The sequence below is a fragment of the Aotus nancymaae genome, unplaced genomic scaffold (genome assembly GCF_030222135.1).
Source record: "Aotus nancymaae isolate 86718 unplaced genomic scaffold, 86718_ANA_hifiasm-v0.15.2.pri h1tg000007l, whole genome shotgun sequence".
Classification (NCBI taxonomy): domain Eukaryota; kingdom Metazoa; phylum Chordata; class Mammalia; order Primates; family Aotidae; genus Aotus; species Aotus nancymaae.
The window spans coordinates 65,822,616-65,844,156 of NW_026988418.1; the positions used below are offsets into that span (position 1 = coordinate 65,822,616).

Below are 21,541 nucleotides of genomic sequence, written 5' to 3' on the forward strand. Positions count from 1 at the left end.
GACTACTCTTTAAAAGTATTGAGATAAATATATCTCATGAAGTTTGCCTGTATTTTAGACGTAAAGTCCCCTTTCATTTTTCCCATTTCCCTTTTTTGGAATGGAAATGTCTATACTGTGCCTGTCCCACTATTGTATTTTGGAAGTGCATAACTTGTTTGGTTTTACAGGTACACAACTGAAGAGCAATTTGCTTCAGGATGAATCATACCTTCTTGAGTCTCACCTTTATCTGATATAGATGACATTGAGATGACACTTTGGATTTTAGACTTTACAGTTGATGCTGGAACAAGTTAAGACTTTTAGGCCGGGCACGGTGGCTCACACTTGTAATCCCAGCACTTTGGGAGGCTGAGGAGGGTGGATCACCTGAGGTCAGGAGTTCGAGACCAGCCTGGCCAACATGGTGAAACCCTGTCTCTACTAAAAATACAAAAATTAGCTGGGTGTGGTGGCACATGCCTGTAATCCCAGCTACTTGGGAGGCAGGAGAGTCACTTGAACCTGGGAGGCGGAGGTTGCAGTGAGCTGAAGTCGTGCCACTGTACTCCAGCCTGGGCAACAAGAGCAAAACTCTGTCTCAAAAAAAAAAAATAAATAAAGACTTGAGGTGTTGATGTGTAATGAATATATTTTACATGTGAAAAGTACATGAGTTTGGAATAGTGTAGTGGAGGGGCAGGGCGGGGGTGTCAGGATGCCATATACTGAATGTTTGTGTTCCCTCTGAACTCATGTTGAAATTTTAACCCCCAATGCTATGGTATTAGGAGGTGGGACCTTTGGGAAATGATTAAGTCATAAGGGCAAGAACCTTCACCCGTGGGATTAGTCCCCGTATAAGAGAGAACCCCTGAGAGCTCCCTTGCCCCTTCTGTCACGTACAGTTACAGTGACAAGAGGGCAATCTATGCAGCAGGAAGCAGACCCTCACTAGACAGCACATCTGCTGGTACCTTCATCTTGGACTTCTCAACCTCCAGAACTGTGAGAAATGAATGTTTGCTGTTTATAAGCCACCCAGTTTATGATATTCTTTTATAGCAGCCCAAGCTAAAATAAGCTCTGTTCCAAATATATTTGTATTTTAGCATTATTTTCTTGAGTTATAAACATGTGCTTGTTTACACCATGGATACATGCAAAAGTGATCATTTATTTTTGGTAACCAGAAAGAGTGGATATTAGTGTTGATGCATAGAATTGTTATTAAAAAGTCTTGTTTTTTTTCTTTTCTCTTTTTTTTTTTTTTTTTTTTTTGAGACAGAGTCTCACTCTGTCACTCAGGCTGGAGTGCAGTGGTACGATCTCTGCTCACTGCAACCTCCACCTCCTGAGTTCAAGCAGTTCTCTACCTCAGCCTCCTGAATAGCTGGGATTACAGGCACATGCCACCACACTTGGCTAACTTTCATATTTTTAGTAGAGATGGGGTTTCACCATCTTGTCCAGGCTGGTCTTGAGCTCCTGACCTCGTGATCCACCCGCCTTAGCCTCCCAAAGTGCTGGGATCACAGGCATGAGCCACTGCATCTGGCCAAAAAGACTTGTTTCTAAAGCAGATGGTTTCACAGGGTTTTAATCATTTACTTACCATTTGACAGCTATTCATATTAATTATCATACAGAATTTGAAAAGTAGATTTATTAATCAAAGTTGCTTCATTGATTTCCTCTTCATGATGTATGTTATATGCTGATATGTATGCTGATAGAAAATAAACCTATATTTAAATAAAGTATTATGTTAAAAATATACGCCTGGGCCCAGAGTGGCCTTACTGGAACCCTACTTAAGTCCCAGCAGGTTGATACTAGTCCATTTTCTCTATTTGTTTAACTGACTAAAGTATCAGAGTGCTGTAGCAGGTGATTTTTTGTTTTGCTCATGCTGATATCTTTTTCTGAAGGGCAGGGATGTGTTTGTTGTGCCAAGTTCTTAAAGAGCAACCAGGCTTGCCAACAGGTTTGTGGAGATTCCCTGGGGGATGTCATGGAGGAGGACAGATTTGTAAACTAGTGATAATCAGGCTGCTTCAACCTCTTTGGAAGGTTTACAGGGCTGTTGATGATATATGCACTCTAGAGCTGGGAATTGTTTATGCACATCTCTTGGCCAACTGGCAGGAAGATAAGAACTGATCTTCTACTCCAAAGCCAAAGGAAGGGTCATAATATAGGATTCTGTTGGGTGGTGTCCAATGCCTGTTTCATTTATCTAGGAATTTTCTGTGTGTATATATGTACTTAAGGAAAGATAGAGTCATTCAGACAACTTAGACATATGTAGTTTGCTTCAACATATTATCAGGGACCCCTACATACTTGCATGTATACTTCCCTCCTGTCTTCAGCTTTCTTTCAGCTTATCTCTTCTGCCAGGTCATAAGCCCCCAGCAAGATAGAGGAAGACCCCAGCTTGTAAGGGAAAAAATCCTCACAGATAATTAAGAGTTGTCTCTAGTCTAGGGCTAAGAGTTCAGAGAATTGGTCTATAGTTTCAGTTTTGCCTTTAATTAACTGTTTGACTTTTGATAAATCGCTTTCCCTTGCAACTCCTCATCTGTGAAATGAGGGAGTTGGACAAGATGTTCACTTCAGTCCCTTACATCGCTCAGGGTTCTGCGATTCTTTGTCGAGGCCGCTACCAAAACCTGCAACATCCATTTACATGATGTACATTAAAGCTTCACTTATTGTTGGGGATACATTCTGAGAAGTGCATCATTAGGTGATTTCATTATTGTGCAAGCATCAGAGTGTACTTACACCTAAACGGTATAGCCTACTACACACTGCAGATATGTGGTATAACCTCTTGTTCCTAGGCTACAAACCTGTACAGCATGTTACTGTACTGAATACTGTAGGCAGCTGTAACACAGTGGTAAGTATTTGTATATCTAAACATAGAAAAGGCATGGTAACAATATAGTACTGTAATCTTCTGGACTCACCATCATATAAACAGTCTGTTGGTGACCAAAACATCTTCATGCAACACATGACTGTATTCTATCATTGAACACCACTGCAGATTACATTTATCTGTGGGCAAAAATTTGCAGTGCACAGTTGTCTCCATTGATGGATACTTTAATGAACATTAAGATTTAGCATTGTGTGTTGTGTAAGAGAGCTATACATAGTATTAAACCTGTCAGGGTTAGACAGCTATGGAATTTTTGCTTATTTCCCAGAATCTAAACATTGATTCAAATACTTCTCAAAGATAATGTTGGAATCAACTTTTGGAAAAAGCTTTGAAACCCTGTGAGTTGAGATTGTTTGTTTGTTTTTCCTAGCTGTATTTCGTGTACCGAATGCCTTAGAGACTTGTGCCTAGGGATGGTAGCTTCTAGGGGGAAAAACTTTAAGACATTACAGCTTCAAGACCTACTTACAGTTTTATCATAAATACTGTGGATTAATAGATTAGTTGGGAAGCCTTTGGCTATACTTTGCATAGGTCCCACTTTAACTAACTTGAATAATAAGGGAATAGTTGATTCTGTAACTAAGTACAGAGGAATGACAGGCTTCAGGGTCAATTTAATTCAGTGTCATAGGCTCTACTTCTCAGGAATTCTGGAATTACCTTCTCTGTGCTCTCACTGTGACGGAATGATGATAGTGAATCTTTTTTACTTCATGTTCACATACTACATCATTGGGGATTTCAACCTTAGTACTCTTGGCATTTGGGGCCAGGTGATTCTTTGTTATTGTGGGAATGTCCTGTGCATTGTAGGATGTTTGGCAATATCACTGGTCACTACCACTTAATGCCAGTAGAACCTCAGCCCTGCATTGTGATAATCAAAAATGTCTCCAGGATTGGGCGTGGTGGCTCATGCCTGTAATCCCAGCACTTTGGGAAGCCGACGCAGGCAGATTGCTTTGAGCTCAGGAGTTCAAGACCAGCCTGGGCAACATGGTGAAACCCTGTCTCTACTTAAAATACAAAAATTTGCCAAGTGTGGTGGCATACACCTGTAATTCCAGCTTCTCAGGAGGCTGAGGCTGGAGAATTGCTTGAGCCTGGGAATTGCACCACTGAGCTGAGATTGCACTACTGCACTCCAGCCTGGGTGACAGTGTGATCGTCTCAGAAAAAAGGTCTTCAGATATTGCCAAATGTTTCTTGGGGGACAAAAACACCCTGATTGAGAACTGCTGGTCTGAAGGAATATAGACCATTTCATCAGGTGGCTATCATAAGTGGGAGGCAAACCCCAAATTAACCCCCTTTTGTCTCATTGGCCCATCCTGAGTCACTCCCTGATTCCTGAACCCCCATCACCCGGTGAAGGGGGTGGAATGTTCTTCAGACTCATCAGGGTACCTCTGGAGCTAAGAATGTGACTGTTCAGGGTGAGCTGAGTCTCTCGGCATGGTGGGTGGAAAGGGAAATGAAAGCTGGTAGGAACTCAGTAATATCCATGACCACTGCACCCTAAATTTGCCCTTTTTTTTCTTCCTCTCAGTGAGGATTATGGAAAGAACTTTAAGGATATTACAAATCTCATCAATAACACCTTTATTCGGACTGAATTTGGCATGGCTATTGGTCCTGAGAACTCTGGAAAGGTGAGACTCATTCTTGGATACATAAAGCTTGTGCTTGATACCACATGCAGGGCTGTCAGATATTAGTATTGGCATGGTCCAGTGAAAAACACTAATGTATTTTAGTTTAGTATTGCTATATTTATATTTTAAAATTAAACACAATTTTTTTAAGACAGGGTCTCACTCTGTCCCCCAGGTTGGAGTACAGTGGTACTGTCACAGCTCACTTCAGCTTGACCTTCCAGGCTCAAGGGATCCTCCCACCTCAGTCACTTGAGTAGCTGGGACTACAGGCACTTGCCACCTCTCCTGGGTAATTTTTGTATTTTTTGTAGAGACGGGGTTTTGCCATGTTGCCCAGGCTGGTCTTGAACTCCTGGGCTCAAGCAATCCACCCATCTCAACCCTCTAAAGTACTGGAATTACAGGCATGAGCCACTGTGCCTGCCTTAAACACAATTTAATACTGATCATATTAGAATGGAACTCTTGAGCACGCAGATTTCTTTTTTTGTTCCCTGCCCAAGGTGCACCAAAACTCTTAATAATTATGCAGCACTTGCTTAACATTACAATGTATATTCCCTGTGACAACATTTTAATCTTTTGGAAAACTAATCTCTCTTAAGCCTAGGCTTAAATTCACACATACGATGCCCCATTCAGTTCAGGATGTTATTTTTTGATAAGAATAAGACCTAAGGAGTAGAATGGAAGCAACTAATCTGTTTTTATGACTCTTCTTACTTTTAGAGCTAAAATTTCTTAACCAATGTCTGGTGAAAATGGTATAAGAACTTTTGTGCTTGCATAGATTGTGCTTACATAGAGAGTGTCATACCCTGAATCAGATCTTTCCTCTTCCTGTCAGGTGGTATTAACAGCAGAAGTATCTGGAGGAAGTCGTGGAGGAAGAATCTTCAGATCATCAGATTTTGCGAAGAATTTTGTGCAAACAGATCTCCCTTTTCATCCTCTCACTCAGATGATGTATAGCCCTCAGAATTCTGACTATCTTTTAGCTCTCAGCACTGAAGTAAGTCCAGATGAGGAACATGGCTTGCCGTTTGCATTTTATAGTCTCTAATATACTGTCTTATAAGGACTCTGTAGGAAATGCTTTTATATTGGACTTCTTGCTAGAGTCTTCTTATGGCATGAAGTATGTATTTTTTTTAACATTTTTTTTTCTATTTGGTAAAGGACATGATTTCCATGTGCTATCTATTCCAGGTAAGTATGATGCCTAGTCATCACTGTAATTTTTTTAAGCAACTATATGGTATTGAAGTAATGAACTAGAAAACAGTTTAATCATTCTCATGCTACAAGGGACAAGCATAAATTGTCAAACTTCTGATGTTTTCATTGTTCCTTTCCTGTAATCAAACATCTTTCTAATTTTTTTTCTTTTTTGTTAGGTTCTCAGTTTATAAAACATACGGAGTTCAGTCTTTGACACTCATGTATTAAATGTCCAGAGTCTTAAATCCCTGCGCTCCCCACCACATTCCTATACTTTCCGCCGAAACCAGTGTGTCTCCCTGACCCTCTCACTTCTCTTCTGAAAGTTCTTTGATGAACACATTCAGCTTCTCCTTTCCCAGAGGACCAGTCTCCTTTACTGTGGTTAAGAGCCCAAAGTGTCTGAGTTGCTAGACTGTAATCAGAATTATACTTTACATTTTTATGGCCTTTTCTCATCAGATAGGAACACCTGAGGAACGAGTTCAAGAGGTACATCCCTTTGCCCAAATCCAGATGTAATAAATCCGTGACATCTCTTGTGGGGTGGCTAATATTTTTAACAGGATCCCCAGCTGAGCCTGAGCACCAAAGTTTGAGAATCATTGCTGTGCTGACTGCTTTGGGATCAGAAACAAGATCATCAACTGTGAACTAGTCAGGCTGAGCAAAGGTGACATAGGGAGGATAAAGGGCCCTGGAAGAGAGGTCTGGGTTCGGGGCTTTCTGTGGGGAGATTTTTTGAGCGAAGATCGGCGGAGGGGCTCCAGAAGGGCCAGAGTTTTGCTTAGCAGTGGAGGCCAGAGGAAGGAAACTAGCTTGCTGGGGAGTAAGCTTCAGATGTTAAGAACAACAATTTCTGGATATTGGCCTCCAGCAGCTTAAGCTGAAAGCACTACAAGGGAGTAAGAAGCCCTCTCTAGGAATGAACAGACCCACAGATCTGCCCTTTGCCCACTGCATCTCCTTTATCAAATGTCTCAGGTTTATTAAAACAGCAATGTCCTCAGAAAGAGACAGGTACAGTCCACTTCTGTACCTGAAATCTCTTTTATTTAAGGGTACGTCTGAAGTACATATAATTGGGGTGGAGAAGAGGGACCAATTTGTACTAAAGTGCGAATCAGTGATATCAGATTCTGTCTTGTCTTTATAAGTAGAATTAGGTAAATTAGAAATACTGGGATGTGAATACTGCCAGGTGAGAAAAAGTTAAAGGAGAATGGTGGGTGAGAGTACAGGAGTACTGAAGGTAAATTGTGCCTGAATAAGTTACATTTAATTTCAGCTAGACTAGGACATCTCTGTCCCATCTCCACTGAGGCCATTGCCAGTGTCATGTTGTCAGTCATCATTTTGTCAGGTTTCTGCTACATTTCAAACTATTGGCCAATCCCTCCTTTTGAGAATGCTAATTGTTTGACTTCTGTGACCTTCATTCCTTTTAGTTCTTCTACCATTCTAGCTATTATTCCTTCTTAATATTTCCTTAACGTCCTTTCAACCTACCCTTAAATGCCTACTGCTCATTTCACTGAGCAATCTCTTCCACTCTTACCATTTAACTACCACCGGCTATAATTTTTGAGATTTTCAAATCCTTTTCTCTAGCCCTGGCTTTCCCCCAGTGCATCATATTTCTGTCTTGCTGCCCCCCGCATATCTCTGGTTGGATGTCCCACAAGCACCTTAAATCAATTTAAAACTGAGCTTCCTCCCTACTCTTCTCAGACATGATCTTCTTCCCTTAATCCTTATACTAGTTAATGATATCACATTGCATCCTATACCCCAACCAGAAAACCAGAGTGACCAACTAACACATACATGTGCGCACACACACCCCTACCTTTTACCTGCCCTGCAGGAAAAGTCGTCCATTTCTACTATGTTAGCTTCTAAATTCTTACAGAGCCTGTTCCTTGTGGCCAGTGTTCAAACCTCATTAGCTCTTACTGAACTAATGCGGCAGCCATTCACTGCTTTTCCTGCCTCTAGTCTGGACCCTCTGAAATCCATCTTTCCCATTCTCATCCAACTACTCCACCTAAAAAAGTGAAACGGACTGTGTCATCCTTCTGCTTAGCACACATTCCTCTTGAGAGCACCTCATATGCCATAAACCCTGGAGCCCTTAGCATGGCACAGAAGGAAGGCTCTCTGTGAGCTGACCTCATCTTTCTCCCTAGCGTTAGTTTCTCATTTGCTCACCTTGGAATTTGCTCTCCAGTAATGTCTGATGGCTTTTAGCTCCCTGCACACACTGCAGGGTTTGTGACCTCCTCGCCTTTGCTAATACTAGTCTCTATTTGTGCAGCAACACCTCATCTCCCAGTTTGCCTTCTTTTGGTACCACTGCTCATCATTTAAAACTCAGTGCAGCTGTCTTCTTCAGGAAACTATCTCTGATGCAGCGTCCCTCCTCTTCCCCACTTCTACGCTAGACCACATTTTATAACTCTGCATAGTGTTGAACTTTCTTCTTATCTATGCCCCTTGCTAAACTGTGAGCCCCTTGAGAGCAGGGAGTGTCTTATTCATCTTTGTATCCCCAGTGCAACATCTGTACAGTGCCTCACACATAGTAGGCACTTCATACACATTTGTTATTCTGAACTTTCAAGACCCCAAAAGGGTCCGGATAAGCCATGTGTGCATCTGTGGAGTTTGTTTTTACTGTCCTGAATGATTGGATATGAATTATTAAAGATCATACAAACAACTGCACAGGATAAAGCTAGAATTTTGATAAGTCATTTATAATCTTTCAGAATGGCCTGTGGCTGTCCAAGAATTTTGGGGGAAAATGGGAAGAAATCCATAAAGCAGTATGTTTGGCCAAATGGTGAGTAACAGAAGACTCCATCTGTGCGGAGCCCTAAACCCTTCCTGATAGTGCTGCCAAAAATCACATGAATGAATATTGAGCACTTAACTATGTGCCAAGTATCTTTAGGGTGTCATAAGGGATATCAGAGAGGGGTATGACACAGGCCTTGACCTGGAGGAGTCTCATTTTGCTGGAAAAGAAGATAGTCTCACTTAAACATTAGAACATAAAGTATAAAAGAAGGCATGTGACTGAGTTGCTGCTGCCTGCCCAGGTTCTATTCTCTATGAATGGTGACATCAATTGGAATAAGTAAAAAACAGCTTTAATTTAGGGATTTAAATACTTCTGTCTGCCCAGATTTACACTCTCTTGTCTAGAGTTCCATTTCAGTCATGTAGAACATGACAAGGAATCAGGAAGAAAGCTGAAAGAGCTTCCAGACTCCCAAGTCACACTGCGCACTAAAACTCATTCACTTCTCTCAGAGAGATGCCCTGCCCCTCTGGGTGCCTGCTTAAAGAGGATGGAGTGGAGGGAGCTCTTACTCGGGAGTCTCGTTACCTTTGTTCTATCCTTACTCTACTGCTACTTAGGGACTCAACCTTTCTGGGCTTTAGTTTTTTCCTTTTGTGAAGGGAAATTTATTTGGAGAATATAGGGATGGCTAAGCAAGAATTGAATTAAGAGACTTCATGCCTCCAAAATCTGATTAGGCTCAGAATGTTGTTTAGAGCCTCTTTCTCCTTCCCCTTTGACTAATTTCAGCTTATTTGTGAATCCCAGTTTACAGCAGATTGGTTCCAGAGGTGGGATATGTAGCTGCTGCAATAAGCACGTAGCAGCATCAGAATTACAGCCCGAGAGCTGGAAGGAGATAGAATTACTAGGAAAGAGCAGACAAAAACGTAGAGAATATAACAGTAGGAAATTATTTAGTGCTAGATCAAGAAAGTACACTTATGTTAGTAACTTCGAATGGGAACACTGTGTTATAGTTTGATAAAATTGATGTTCATGATGATGACCCACAATCCCAAGAGTTTCCTGTACTCTGGGAATCAGGAAAGTGTAGAATATGTCTACCAAGATTGATTAAAATATTAAATATGTTGCTTAAACAAAGTGGGCCTTTTCTAGAAATGTTTCTTGTTTTTGAGATAGAGTATTGCTCTTTTGTCCAGGCTAGAGTACAGTGGCACAGTCATGGCTCACTGCAGCCTTGACCTCCTGAACTTAAGCAGTCCTCCTCCTGCCTCAGCCTCCAAAGTAGCTGGAACTACAGGCACATGCCACCATGTCTAGCTAATTTTTTGTATTTTTATTTTTTAGAGATGAAGGGTGTCACTATGTTGCCCAGGCTGGTCTCAAACTCCTGGGCTCAAGCAATCCTTCCTCCTCAGCCTCCCAAAGTACTGAGATTATAGGTGTGGACCACCATGTCTAGCCCCAGAAATGTTTTTTAAATGAGGTTTTTACAGCACCACTCTGGTACACATGCCACATTTGCTTTCATTTTATGTATTTTAATGAATTGTGTTTATACCTTATACAGTTTTATCAGGAAGGAAGGAATTTTTTTTTTTTTTTTTTTGAGACAGAGTCTTGCTCTGTCGCCCAGGCTGTGGTGCAATGGCATGGTCTCGGCTCACTGCAATCTCCACCTCCCAGATTCAAGTGATTCTCCTGCCTCGGCCTCATAAGTAACTGGGATTTCAAGCACAAGCCACCACGCCCAACTAATTTTTGTATTTTTACTAGAGATGGGGTTTCACCATGTTGGCCAAGCTGGTCTTGAACTCCTGACCTCGTGATCTACCCACCTCTGCTTCCCAAAGTGCTGGGATTACAGGCATAAGCCACCACGCTAGATGAAAGTAATTTTTAAGATAACTAAGTCAAATTGTTTCACTCCTAATGGACCTCAAACATGTAGGTCATGTGTAAGTAAGACTTAAGTAATTTTTTTTTTTTTTGAGATAAAGTCAGGCTCTGTCACCCAAGCTAAGGTGTAGTAGCACAGTCTTTAATCACTGCAGCCTCTGCCTCCTGGGCTCACGTGATCCTCACACTTCAGTCTCTCCGGTAGTTGGGACTACAGGCGTACACCTGGCTAATTTTTGTTAATTTTTAATCATTGAAACTCATCTTTAGCCAGGTGCAGTGGCTCATACCCGTAATCCAAACACTTTGGGAGGCTGAGATAGAAGGATCGCTTGAGACCAGGAATTCAAAACCAGCCTGGGCAACATAGTGAAACTCTATCTCTACAAAAAATTAATAAAAAGAAAAAAAAAAGAAAAGCAAGCATGGTGATGCACACCTGTAGTCCTCGCTACTTAAGAGACTGAGGTGGGAGGATTGCTTGAGCTGGGGAGTTTGAGGCTGCAGTGAGCTGTGATTGCTCCACTGCACTCCAACCTGGGTGACAGAGCACACGCCTCCATCTTTTAAACAAACAAAAACTTATCTTTAAAATTAAAAAGTGATTTTTAAAATAGTATTTTGTTTTGTATCTATGCAAGGATTTTACTTTTGTAACATGTTTCTTTGTTTAGTGTCTAAATATGGATAACCAGGCTGCTGCTAACTGTTTACTCACGCTTTTAGATCTTTAGTTTCTAGGAATTTACAACCTAAAGTTCTGAAAGAACATGCTCAAAACCAACACTTTTTATTGGTTGTAATCTAGTAAGTCCCAGCAGGGTCTAAATCTAGTTCCCTGCAAACTCCCTTTCCAGGTTACATTTTAAATAATTCAACCTCTGACCTAGTTGTCTATTTGAGATGGAAGAACTAAATTATTTAGCTCATACAGAGCATTGAACTAGATTCTGAAGGGTAACAGCAAAGCATCGTACCTGCCCTGAAGAAGCTAATTTATGTAGTTGGAAATGCAAGGCATATACTATGCAATTACAATTTAAAAACAGGAGGCAAATGCACGCCAAGTGGCTGTGCAGACAGTATAGTGCTCTAAAACAGAGTTTCTCAACCTCAGCACCAATGACATTTTGGGTCAAAGAATTCTTTATTGTGGAGAACTGTCCTGTGCATCATAAAATGTGTAGCAGCATCCCTGGCCTCTACCCACTAGATGCCAGTAACAACTCCCCCACCCACTTACCCCCCAGTTGTGACCATCAGAAATACCAGAGGCAGATGTGGAGAGGGTGAGTAGACCAGCATGACTGGCTGAAAGAGTTCACATAAAGAAGTGGTAGTCTGCGGGGAACACTTGGGCTGGGCAGTGGGGAGCTTGACGGTCAGAGCTGTGAAGGACCAGGGCTCAGCACCTGAGAAGTGGTGCTTGTTGGTACCTGTGAATGAAGTTTGTTAGACCTGCTAGGAGGTTTGTGAGTAAGGTCGACACAGTTCTTCAGCAGTCTTAAACCATTTCTTCTCCCCATTTTTGCCTCATTGTAGGGGATCAGACAGCACCATCTTCTTTACCACCTATGCGAATGGCTCCTGCAGTAAGTATATTTTAGTCCGAGAAAATAGTGTTCTGTTGTCCGTTTGTGGTAGAATTTTCTGCACTGTGCGAGGTAGAAACATAAAAGATCCTTTCATTCTCCTGAAACTGTAATAGCTAAAGATAGCTGTTAATGATTATTAAAATCTTGAAAGTAAAACCAAATTACTACACTACCCAGATCAAGTAAAAATATAGGCTCTACACAGAGGCAGTATTTAATCTTAGCAGTGTATTGATATAAAGCAAATTGAAATGCATAGTGATTTCTGCAGAAAAGCATGGGTTGTGTTTGTGTTCAAACTATGACACAATTTCTTTTTTTTTTTTTTTTGTGATGGAGTCTCGCACTGTTGCCCAGGGTGGAGTACGATGGCAGGATCTCGGCTCACTGCAACCTCCACCTCCCAGGTTCAAGTGATTCTCCTGCCTCAGCCTCCCGAGTAACTGGGTTTACAGGCGCCTGCCACCACACTTGGCTAATTTTTGTATTTTTAGTAGAGACAGGGTTTCACTATGTTAGTCAGGCTGGTCTCGAATGCCTGACCCATGATCCACCCACCTCTGCCTCCCAAAGTGCTGGAATTACAGGTGTGAGCCACCACGCCCAGCTCTGTGATACAATTTCAAAGCAGAAAGCAAAATCTTTCATTTACTCATTCAACAGGTATTTGAGCACCTGCTTATATGCTAAACACTATTCTAAGGATGGAGAGAACAAAACACCCAAGGCCTGCCCTCATGGAATGTAAATTCAAGTAGGGGTGTTGGATGATAAACAAGAAAACCAAAGCTCAAGCTGGGCACGATGGTTGCGTGCCTGTAGTCCCAGCTACTTGGGAGGCTGAGACGGCAGGATTGCTTGAGCCCAGAAATTCAAGGACAGCTAGGGCAATGTGGCAAGACCCCCCCAGCTCTTAAAAGAAAAGAAAACTCAAGACAATTTAAAATAGGATAAGATAATTCCAAACTGTGCCATGAAGAAAGTAAAGCAGCATGCTGTCGCTTTGATGTTTTTATGAAACACTGTATTGGAATTAAGTAATCTCTTACCTTTCCATCGAGCATCAAATCTCAAACTTATAAAATAAAACCCAAGCCAGGCGTGATAGCTCACGCCTGTAAACCCAGCACTTGTGGGAAGCGGAGCCTGAGCAACATGGAGAAACCGCGTCTCTACTAAAAATACAAAACTAGCCGAGCGTGGTGACGCATGCGCGTAATCTCAGCTATTCAGGAGGCTGAGGCGGGAGAATTGCTTGAACCTGGGAGGCGGAGGTTGCAGTGAGCTGAGATCACGCCGTTGCACTCCAGCCTGGGCAAACAAAAACAAAACTCTGTCTCAATCAATCAACCAATCAGTCAATCCATCCCAAATATGAATTTCCTATATCTGATACTGTGTCACATTTTATGTTGTCACTTGATTAACATGCATAGTATTTTAAATGCTTAACTATAAAATTAAGACTAATTCTAAATTAGTTCAATTGCTTTGAACTAGGCTAACCAGTAAGTGAAATTTTAATTAATATTTTGTCTTGTTTAAGAAGCTGACCTTGGGGCTCTGGAATTATGGAGAACTTCAGACTTAGGAAAAAGCTTCAAAACTATTGGTGTGAAAATCTACTCATTTGGTCTTGGAGGACGTTTCCTTTTTGCCTCTGTGATGGCTGATAAGGTAGGTATTTCCCTCTTCTCTTTGGGGTCCGATATTTCTGCAAATATCTCTCATATAGATTATCTTTATTACTTGGCACTGACAGAGTTTCTTGTCTATTTGCTATATTTAATACCACTGTAAGTGTTGGGGCTGATTCTTTTTGCAGAGGATGATTAACTCTGATAGGCTACTCTGCCCTTTGGCCTCCTGTCACCATGTGAATTCTGGTATCTTTTTTGGGATTTTTTTTTTTTTTTTGAGACAGAGTCTTGCTCTGTTGCCCAGGCTGGAGTGCAGTGATGCAGCCTCCAACTCCCAGATTCAAGGTATTCATCTGCCTCACACTCCCAGGTAGCTACTACCACAGGTGTGCGCTACCACACCTGGCTAATTTTTGTATTTTTAGTACAGATGAGGTTTCACCATGTTGGCTGGTCTGGTCTTGAACTCCTGACCTCAGGTGATCTGCTCGCCTCGGCCTCCCAAAGTGCTGGAATTATAGGCGTGAGCCACTACATCCAGCCAGGATGTTTTGATTCAGTGTTTGGGCATTACTCAGACATGGACATCTGTAGAAAGCAAACTCTTGCTCATTATCCAAGAATAAAAATACAATTAGATAATATTAACTGAGTGCCTACTATATGCCAGGTACTATTCTATGTCCCAGGAATGTGGCAGTGAACAAAACAGGTAAATTTCTTGTTCTCAGAACTTATATTTAAGGGGGAAAATAAATACTCAAAAAATAAATATGAAGACTTGGGGGTGGTGGCTCACACCTGTAATCTCAGCACTTTGAGAGACTGAGGTGGGTGGATCCCTTGAGCCCAGGAGTTCAAGACCAGCCTGGACAACATGACAAAACTCTATCTCTACAAAAAATAGAAAAATAAGCTGGGCATGGTGGACATGGTAGCGTGCGCCTGTAGTCTCAGCTACTTGGGAGGCTGAGGTGGGGAGATCGCCTGAGCCTGGGAGGTTGAGGCTACAGTGAGCTGTGATCATGCTACTGAACTATAGTGCAATGGCTGCAGTAAGCTGTGATCACGCCTGGGTGACAGCGTGTCTCATAAATAAATATAAATTGTGTGTGTGTGCATGTGTGTGTGTGTGTCCGGTAATTAAAATGGGGTGAAACCCCATCTCTACTAAAAATACAACAGCTGTGAAGAAATCTAAAGCAGAGTAAGGAAACAGAAAGTGTCAGGAGTCAGTGCTCTTTTAGACAGGGTGTGTAGGATGGGCTCCCTGGGACCTAAGTAAACTGAGAGCATGACCGTGTGGCCATCTGGGAGGAGGTAGGACAAGGCACAGCTAGTGCGGAGACCCTCAGCCTGGGGCATGCTTAATCAATCTAAGCAAAGGGGAGAAGGGCAGTATGAGGGGAGCACAGAGAAGAGTAGTCCAAAGTGGGACCACAGCGGGCCCAGCCAGACCTTACATGGCCTTTCTAGGTCACAATTAGAATGTGGGCCTTACTCTTCCTGTGTTGGGAGCTGTGGGAGGGTTGTGAGCAGGGGAATGCTGGGATTTGGCTTCTCTTTGAAGAATAGGTGTGCACAGAACAGCCTAACAGGGGCACCCGCGGAAGCAGCAGGAGTGCCAGGAACTCTCTCGGGAGTCCAAGCCAGGGAGGTGGTAGCTGGGCCAGGCCCTTGGCCGTGGGCGAGACTGTGGATATATTTATAAGCATATTGCTAATAGGACTTGCTGATGGATTTGAGGTGGGTTGTGAGAGAATGAGCAGATTCAAGGGTACCTTCAGAGTCTTCATCCTGAGGCCTTGAATGGTGGTGCCATTTCCTGGGATGGCAAAGACTGCAGAAGGAGCATGTTGTGGGAGAAAAATCAAGAATTCAGTTTTGGGCCTGTAATCCCAGCTCTTTGGGAGGCCAAGGCAGGCAGATCACTTGATGTCAGGAGTTTGAGACCAGCCTTGCCAACATGGTGAAATCCTGTCTCTACTAAAAAATACAAAAAATTAGCCGGGCATGGTGGCACACGCCTATAATCCCAGCTACTTGGGAGGCTGAGGCATGAGAATCACTTGAACTCTGGAGTTGGAGGTTGCAGTGGCCAAGATCATGCCACTGCACTCCAAGTGAGACTCTGTCTCAAAAAAAAAAAAAAAAAAAAAAACCCAAAAAACAAAAAATTCAGTTCTGGATATGAGACACGTATTAGATATCTGAATGGAGATGTTAAGTGAGCATTTGGGTATATGAATCTCCCTAATTGCTATGATATTTGAAGCCATGTGACTAGGTGATGCCTTCTAGAGGAGTAAGTAGGTAGCAAAGAAGTGGGAGGACTGAGCAATCCCTGAAGCACCCACGACTGAAAGGTTGGAAAGGGAAGAATCCAGCAAAGAAGACTGGGAGGGAGAAGGAAATCAGGACTATTGAGTTAGGTGGCCTCTTTCCAGCCCATGCCTATTCCCTTCCTCCTGGCCATTCTGAGAGACTTCCTTAGAGAGGAGGTGTGTTACATCTTGACTTTTCTTGTGATCTCCCAAACATGGGTTTCATCTCTCTTTTCTAGACTCTTAATTATATAATGATTTAAATTATGCAAGGACTGTCTGAAAGGGACCAAACTTTTACGCAGCGGTCATCATTTTAAGAATTATCGGAGTGAGTGTATGCAAATGGCTGTAAAGCCAGCCTAGTAATGTTCCCATCAAATCCTTAGCTCTGCTGAAGGAGATGGACTATCAGAGATCAGGACATATAGTATCTTACAGGGCTGCATCAGAATGAAGAATTCAAAGAGAAAGCCAAGATAGGCTTACTTAGAATAGAATGGATTGTTCCATTACCTGCAAGTTTGCTAGCAGCTAGAAATTGCTTTGGTAATTGGTACTATGACCTTTCATTTATAGCAATTGTACCCAGTGGAGAAATTGATAATAGTAATTATTTAAAACATTCTTGGGCCTGCGCAGTGGCTCATGCCTGTAGTTCCAGCACTTTGGGAGGCCAGGGTGGGCAGATCACAAGGTCAGGAGTTCAAGACCAGCCTGGTCAACATGGTGAAACCCTGTCTCTACTAAAAATATAAAAGTTAGCTGGGCATGATGGCGCGTGCATATAATTCCAGCTACTTGGGAGGCTAAGGCAGGAGGATTGCTGGAACCAGGACCCAGGAGATGGAGTTTGCAGTGAACCGAGATTGTGCCGCTGCTGCACTCTAGCCTGGACTATAGAGTGAGACTCAGTCTCCAAAAAAAGAAAAGCATTCTTGTTCATGTCCCTGCACATGGCATCTTGGCAGAAAATTAGAAAGATAAATATTGGCATCTGTTCTAGGATACAACAAGAAGGATCCACGTTTCAACAGATCAAGGGGACACATGGAGCATGGCCCAACTCCCCTCTGTGGGACAGGAACAGTTCTATTCTATTCTGGCAGCGAATGATGACATGGTATTCATGCATGTAGATGAACCTGGAGGTAAGAGCTTTTTGGTGGCTCACCCTTGAAAGTATAGAGATGTAAACTTTGAGCAGCTTTCCTTTTTACATGTCGAGTTTTCCTCTTACCCCTAGAAATTTATTAGTGTCATACTGATTATTCTGTCCTAGAATTCATCTGTGGCCCCTGTTAAAAATGCTGCTTGTTTTGGTGCTGTAAGGTAGCTTGCGTGTATGTTCAGGTGTTCTAGAGCAGAGCTGCTCAAGGAATGGTCAGCAGACTGGTGCTGATGTGCAGACTCTCTGTTACCAGATAAGTACAGAGATTGAGAGCAAGAGTTTAGAAACTTTCTGGCCCTTCAAAAAAGCAATTTTATGTCTGTTGGATCTAATGATAAAAAATTAGGGGTCTGTATTTTGTCTGCCTTTTCATTTTCTAACGATTAGTTTTTTATTATGTTTTACAAAAGCGTCGGTTTGTGACATATTGGAAATCTGGCGCGATCTCGGCTCACTGCAACCTCTGCCTCCTGGGTTCAAGTGATTCTCCTGCCTCAGCCTCCTGAGTAGCTGGGATTACAGGCGTGCGCCACCACACCCAGCTCATTTTTTGTATCTTTAGTAGAGACAGAGTTTCACCATGTTGGCCAGGCTGGTCTCGAACTCCTGACCTCGTGATCCTCCCGCCTTGGCCTCCCAAAGTGCTGGGATTACAGGCATGAGCCACTGCACTGGCTGGAAGTCTTTCAAATTGATCCTTCACTATAGATAGTTTAAAAAGCATTGTTCTAGAGTGTAAAGATTTAGAGATATGTAAACTAAACACAGAAACTCTCCCAACAAAATATATCGGGAAGAGCTTTCCATAGCATCCGATTAATTTATTCAACAAACTCAGCATCCGGCGTATTCCAGGCACTAAGCTGGGTACCAGAATTAAAGATGGGCATAAAGATCTTGAGTATCAAACCTTGATTAATTCTCAGGTCTGAGTCTTCATAATGAAGAGACACAATTGGCTGCTGTGTTTGGTCGGGCAGACAATCGTGTGTGGTTAGACTATTGTTTTTCTCTTTGGTTCCACCCAAGACTTAGTATTTTTGTTTGTTTGCTTATTTCAGACACTGGGTTTGGCACAATCTTTACCTCAGATGATCGAGGCATTGTCTATTCCAAGTCTTTGGACCGACATCTCTACACTACAACAGGCGGAGAGACGGACTTTACCAACGTGACCTCCCTCCGAGGTGTCTACATAACAAGCGTGCTCTCCGAAGGTGAGTCTGGGCATCACAGTGCTGCACTGCACCTTCAGCTGCATGTGGTAGGATTTGAGGCTTTGGGGGAACCTGTGCCCCGTAACGTCACTTGCCAAGCCAAGCCTACCTGTGTACATTTTTTACTTGTCTTTTTTTTTTTTTTTTTTTGAGACGCAGTTTCGCTCTCATTGCCCAGGCTGGAGTGCAGCGGTGCAATCTTGGCTCACTACAACCTCCGCCTCCTACGTTCAGTCGATTCTCCTGCCTCAGCCTCTCCCGAGTAGCTAGGATTCTAGGCATGCACCACCATGCCTGGCTTTTGTAATTTTAGTAGAGGCAGTGTTTTGCCATGTTGGTCAGGCTGGTCTCGAACTCCTGACCTCAGGTGATCCGCCCACCTCGGCCTCCCAAGTGCTGGGACTACAGGCATGAGCCATTGTGCCTGGCCTGTTTCCTTTTTATTATTGTGGAAAAATATATCTAACAAAATTTGCAGTTTTTAACGTTGTATAGGGTACAATTCAGTAGCATTAAGCACAGTCACAATGTTGGGCAACCATCACCCCTATTTCTAGAGCTTTTTCATCATCCCAAATAGAAACTGCACCAGGTGCACAACCACTCCTCATCCCCACCCAGTCCACAGCTCTGGTAACCAACATTCTATTTTGTCTCTATGAATTTGCCTATTATAGGTGGCTCATGCAAGCAGAATCAGACACTATTGGTTGTTGTATATCTGGCTTCTTTCACTTTGCATATTGTTTCAAAGTTCAACTATATTGTAGCATGTTTTAGAATTTCACTTATTCCTTTTCAAGGATGGAATATATTCCTTTGTTTGAATATAGTGCCTTTTATTGTTTTTTTTTTTCTTTTTTGGAGATGGAGTCTTGCTCTGTTGCCCAGGCTGGAGTGTAGTGGCACAGTCTCGGCTCACTGCAACCTCCGTCTCCCGAGTTCAAGCAATTCTCCTGCCTCAGCCTCCCGAATGGCTGGGATTACAGACGTGCCCCACCACACCTGGCTAATTTTTGTATTTTTAGTAGAAACTGGTTTTTGCCGTGCTGACCAGGCTAGTCTCGAACTCCTGACCTCAGGTGATCTGTCTGCCTCAGCCTGCCAAAGCGCTGGGATTACAGATGTGAGCCACCGTGCCTGGCCTATTTTTCATTCATCCATTGATGGACAGTTAGGCTGTTTCCATTTTTGACTCTTACCAATAACGAATGCTGCCATGAACATTGGTATACATGTAACTGTTTAAGTTGTTGCTTTCAATTCCTTTCGGGAGATATGTAGGAGTCAAATAGGAGGATCACATGATAATTCCATGTTTCAATTTTGGAGGAAATACCAATGGGTTTTCCACATGATTGTACCATTTTACATGCAATGCAAAAGTATTCCAATTTCTCTACTTCATTGCTAACACAGTATGTTCTGTTATTTTTATAACAGCTATCCTAATGGGAGTAAAGTAGTATCTCGTTTATAGCTTTGATTTGCATTTCTGTAATGACTGATGTTGTTGAACAACTTTTTATGTTCTCGTTGGCCATGTGAATATCTTCTTTGAAGAAGCTTCCATTCAAGTCCTGTAGCTAGAAGGATTTTTAAAGTTGTGTTCACTGATGCTTCTCTGGTGCTTATGACAATTTTGGCACATAGTAGATGCCCAGTAATATTTGCTGAATGAGTCTGTGAATAAACAGCTGAACAGCCTTACACTCAAAACCATACAATCAATGCACCCTAAAAACATTTAAGACTGAGCCTGAAGTATGATAGGCAGGAATGGGGAGGGAAGGGCATTTTCAGCTGAAGTAACTACACATGCAGAGTATCAAAGTCACAGGAGGGTTTGGGCTGGTGGTTGTGATGAGACATTGGGTGATGCCGGGGGAGAAGGGATCAGGAGGAGAGTCCCGCAGGAACAGACCAAACCCATGCAAATTCTGGCTCCCAATTTTAAATAAGTTATGGTAAATAGAACTAGGAGTGAGCAGAGCAACAGCAAGTAGAAAGAAAGATGTTTTGAGTCTATGTTGTTTAGGTTATAAAATGAGTCTTCTATATTGGGAGATGGAGGCCTATGAGAATAAGCCTGAATTTGACCCACTTCCTGCTCTTCTTGTTAAGGGCATAGCAATAGCCAGCTAGGGTTCTTCTTGTGTTCTACTCAATGGCTATACAGAGCTCACCTTTCCTTAGGCCCCATTATACAAATAAACACATTAATCTCCAGTACAAAGACTCTTAAGTGTCATTTTATTTACATATTTATTTTTCGGTAGGAGGTAGAGCCTGTTTTTATTTCGTAAAGTTCTGGCAGTGGCCTACAAGGTCCTGGAGATGTGGCTCCTGGTTTCCTTCCTGACTCATCTCTTTCCATCTGCCCTACTCTCATCACACTGTCTACTTGCTAGTTCTTAACACACCAGGTACACATGCACGTGCACGGATTAGAGATTTGCACCACAGTTCCCTCTGCTTCTTCAGATAGCAGCAAGGCTGATATGTCTGTGCTCATGTGTTACTTTTTGAATGAGACCTGCCCTGACTATGCTATTTTAAATTCCAGTTTGCCCTCCCCTTCTCACGCATACACTCTCAATCCACCTTTAGCTGCGCAAGTTTTTCCATAGTACTTATTTTCTAGCATACTACATAATTTACTTATTTACTATGTCTAGTGCTTGTCTCGCCCTACTGGAATGTATTTTTCACAATATTTTTTTTGTCTGTTTTGTTCACTGATATATTCCCAAAGGCTTACAAAAAGTTTTCATACCAGGCACAGAGGCTCATGCCTGTAATCCCAGCACTTTGGGAGGTCAAAGTGGGCAGAACACTTGAGGTCAGGAGTTTGAGACCAGCCTGACCAACATAGTGAAACCCCATCTCTACTAAAAACACAAATTAGCCAGGCCTGGTGGCACACAGCTGTAGTCCCAGCTACTCAGGAGGCTGAGGCATGAAAATCTCTTGAACTTGGGAGGCGGAAGTTGCAGTGAGCCAAGATGGCGCCACTGCAGTCGAGCCTGGATGATAGAGCAAGACTCTGTCTCAGAAAAA

General features: G+C 42.5%; 1 protein-coding gene across 3 annotated transcripts in view; it reads left to right on the forward strand.

Moving 5' to 3' along the window:
- The window catches only part of SORT1 (sortilin 1), an 86,945-nt gene that overhangs the window by 38,554 nt on the left and 26,850 nt on the right, over positions 1-21,541 (forward strand). For 2 of the 3 annotated variants that reach the window (XM_064372733.1, XM_064372732.1), the window contains exons 4-10: positions 4,491-4,593; positions 5,447-5,611; positions 8,592-8,665; positions 12,077-12,126; positions 13,676-13,806; positions 17,100-17,244; positions 18,326-18,481. In XM_064372733.1, the coding sequence (XP_064228803.1) occupies positions 4,491-4,593; positions 5,447-5,611; positions 8,592-8,665; positions 12,077-12,126; positions 13,676-13,806; positions 17,100-17,244; positions 18,326-18,481 (824 nt within the window). The remainder of the gene's footprint in view (positions 1-4,490; positions 4,594-5,446; positions 5,612-8,591; positions 8,666-12,076; positions 12,127-13,675; positions 13,807-17,099; positions 17,245-18,325; positions 18,482-21,541) is intronic. The other variant, XM_021671940.2, reaches the window with a different exon arrangement.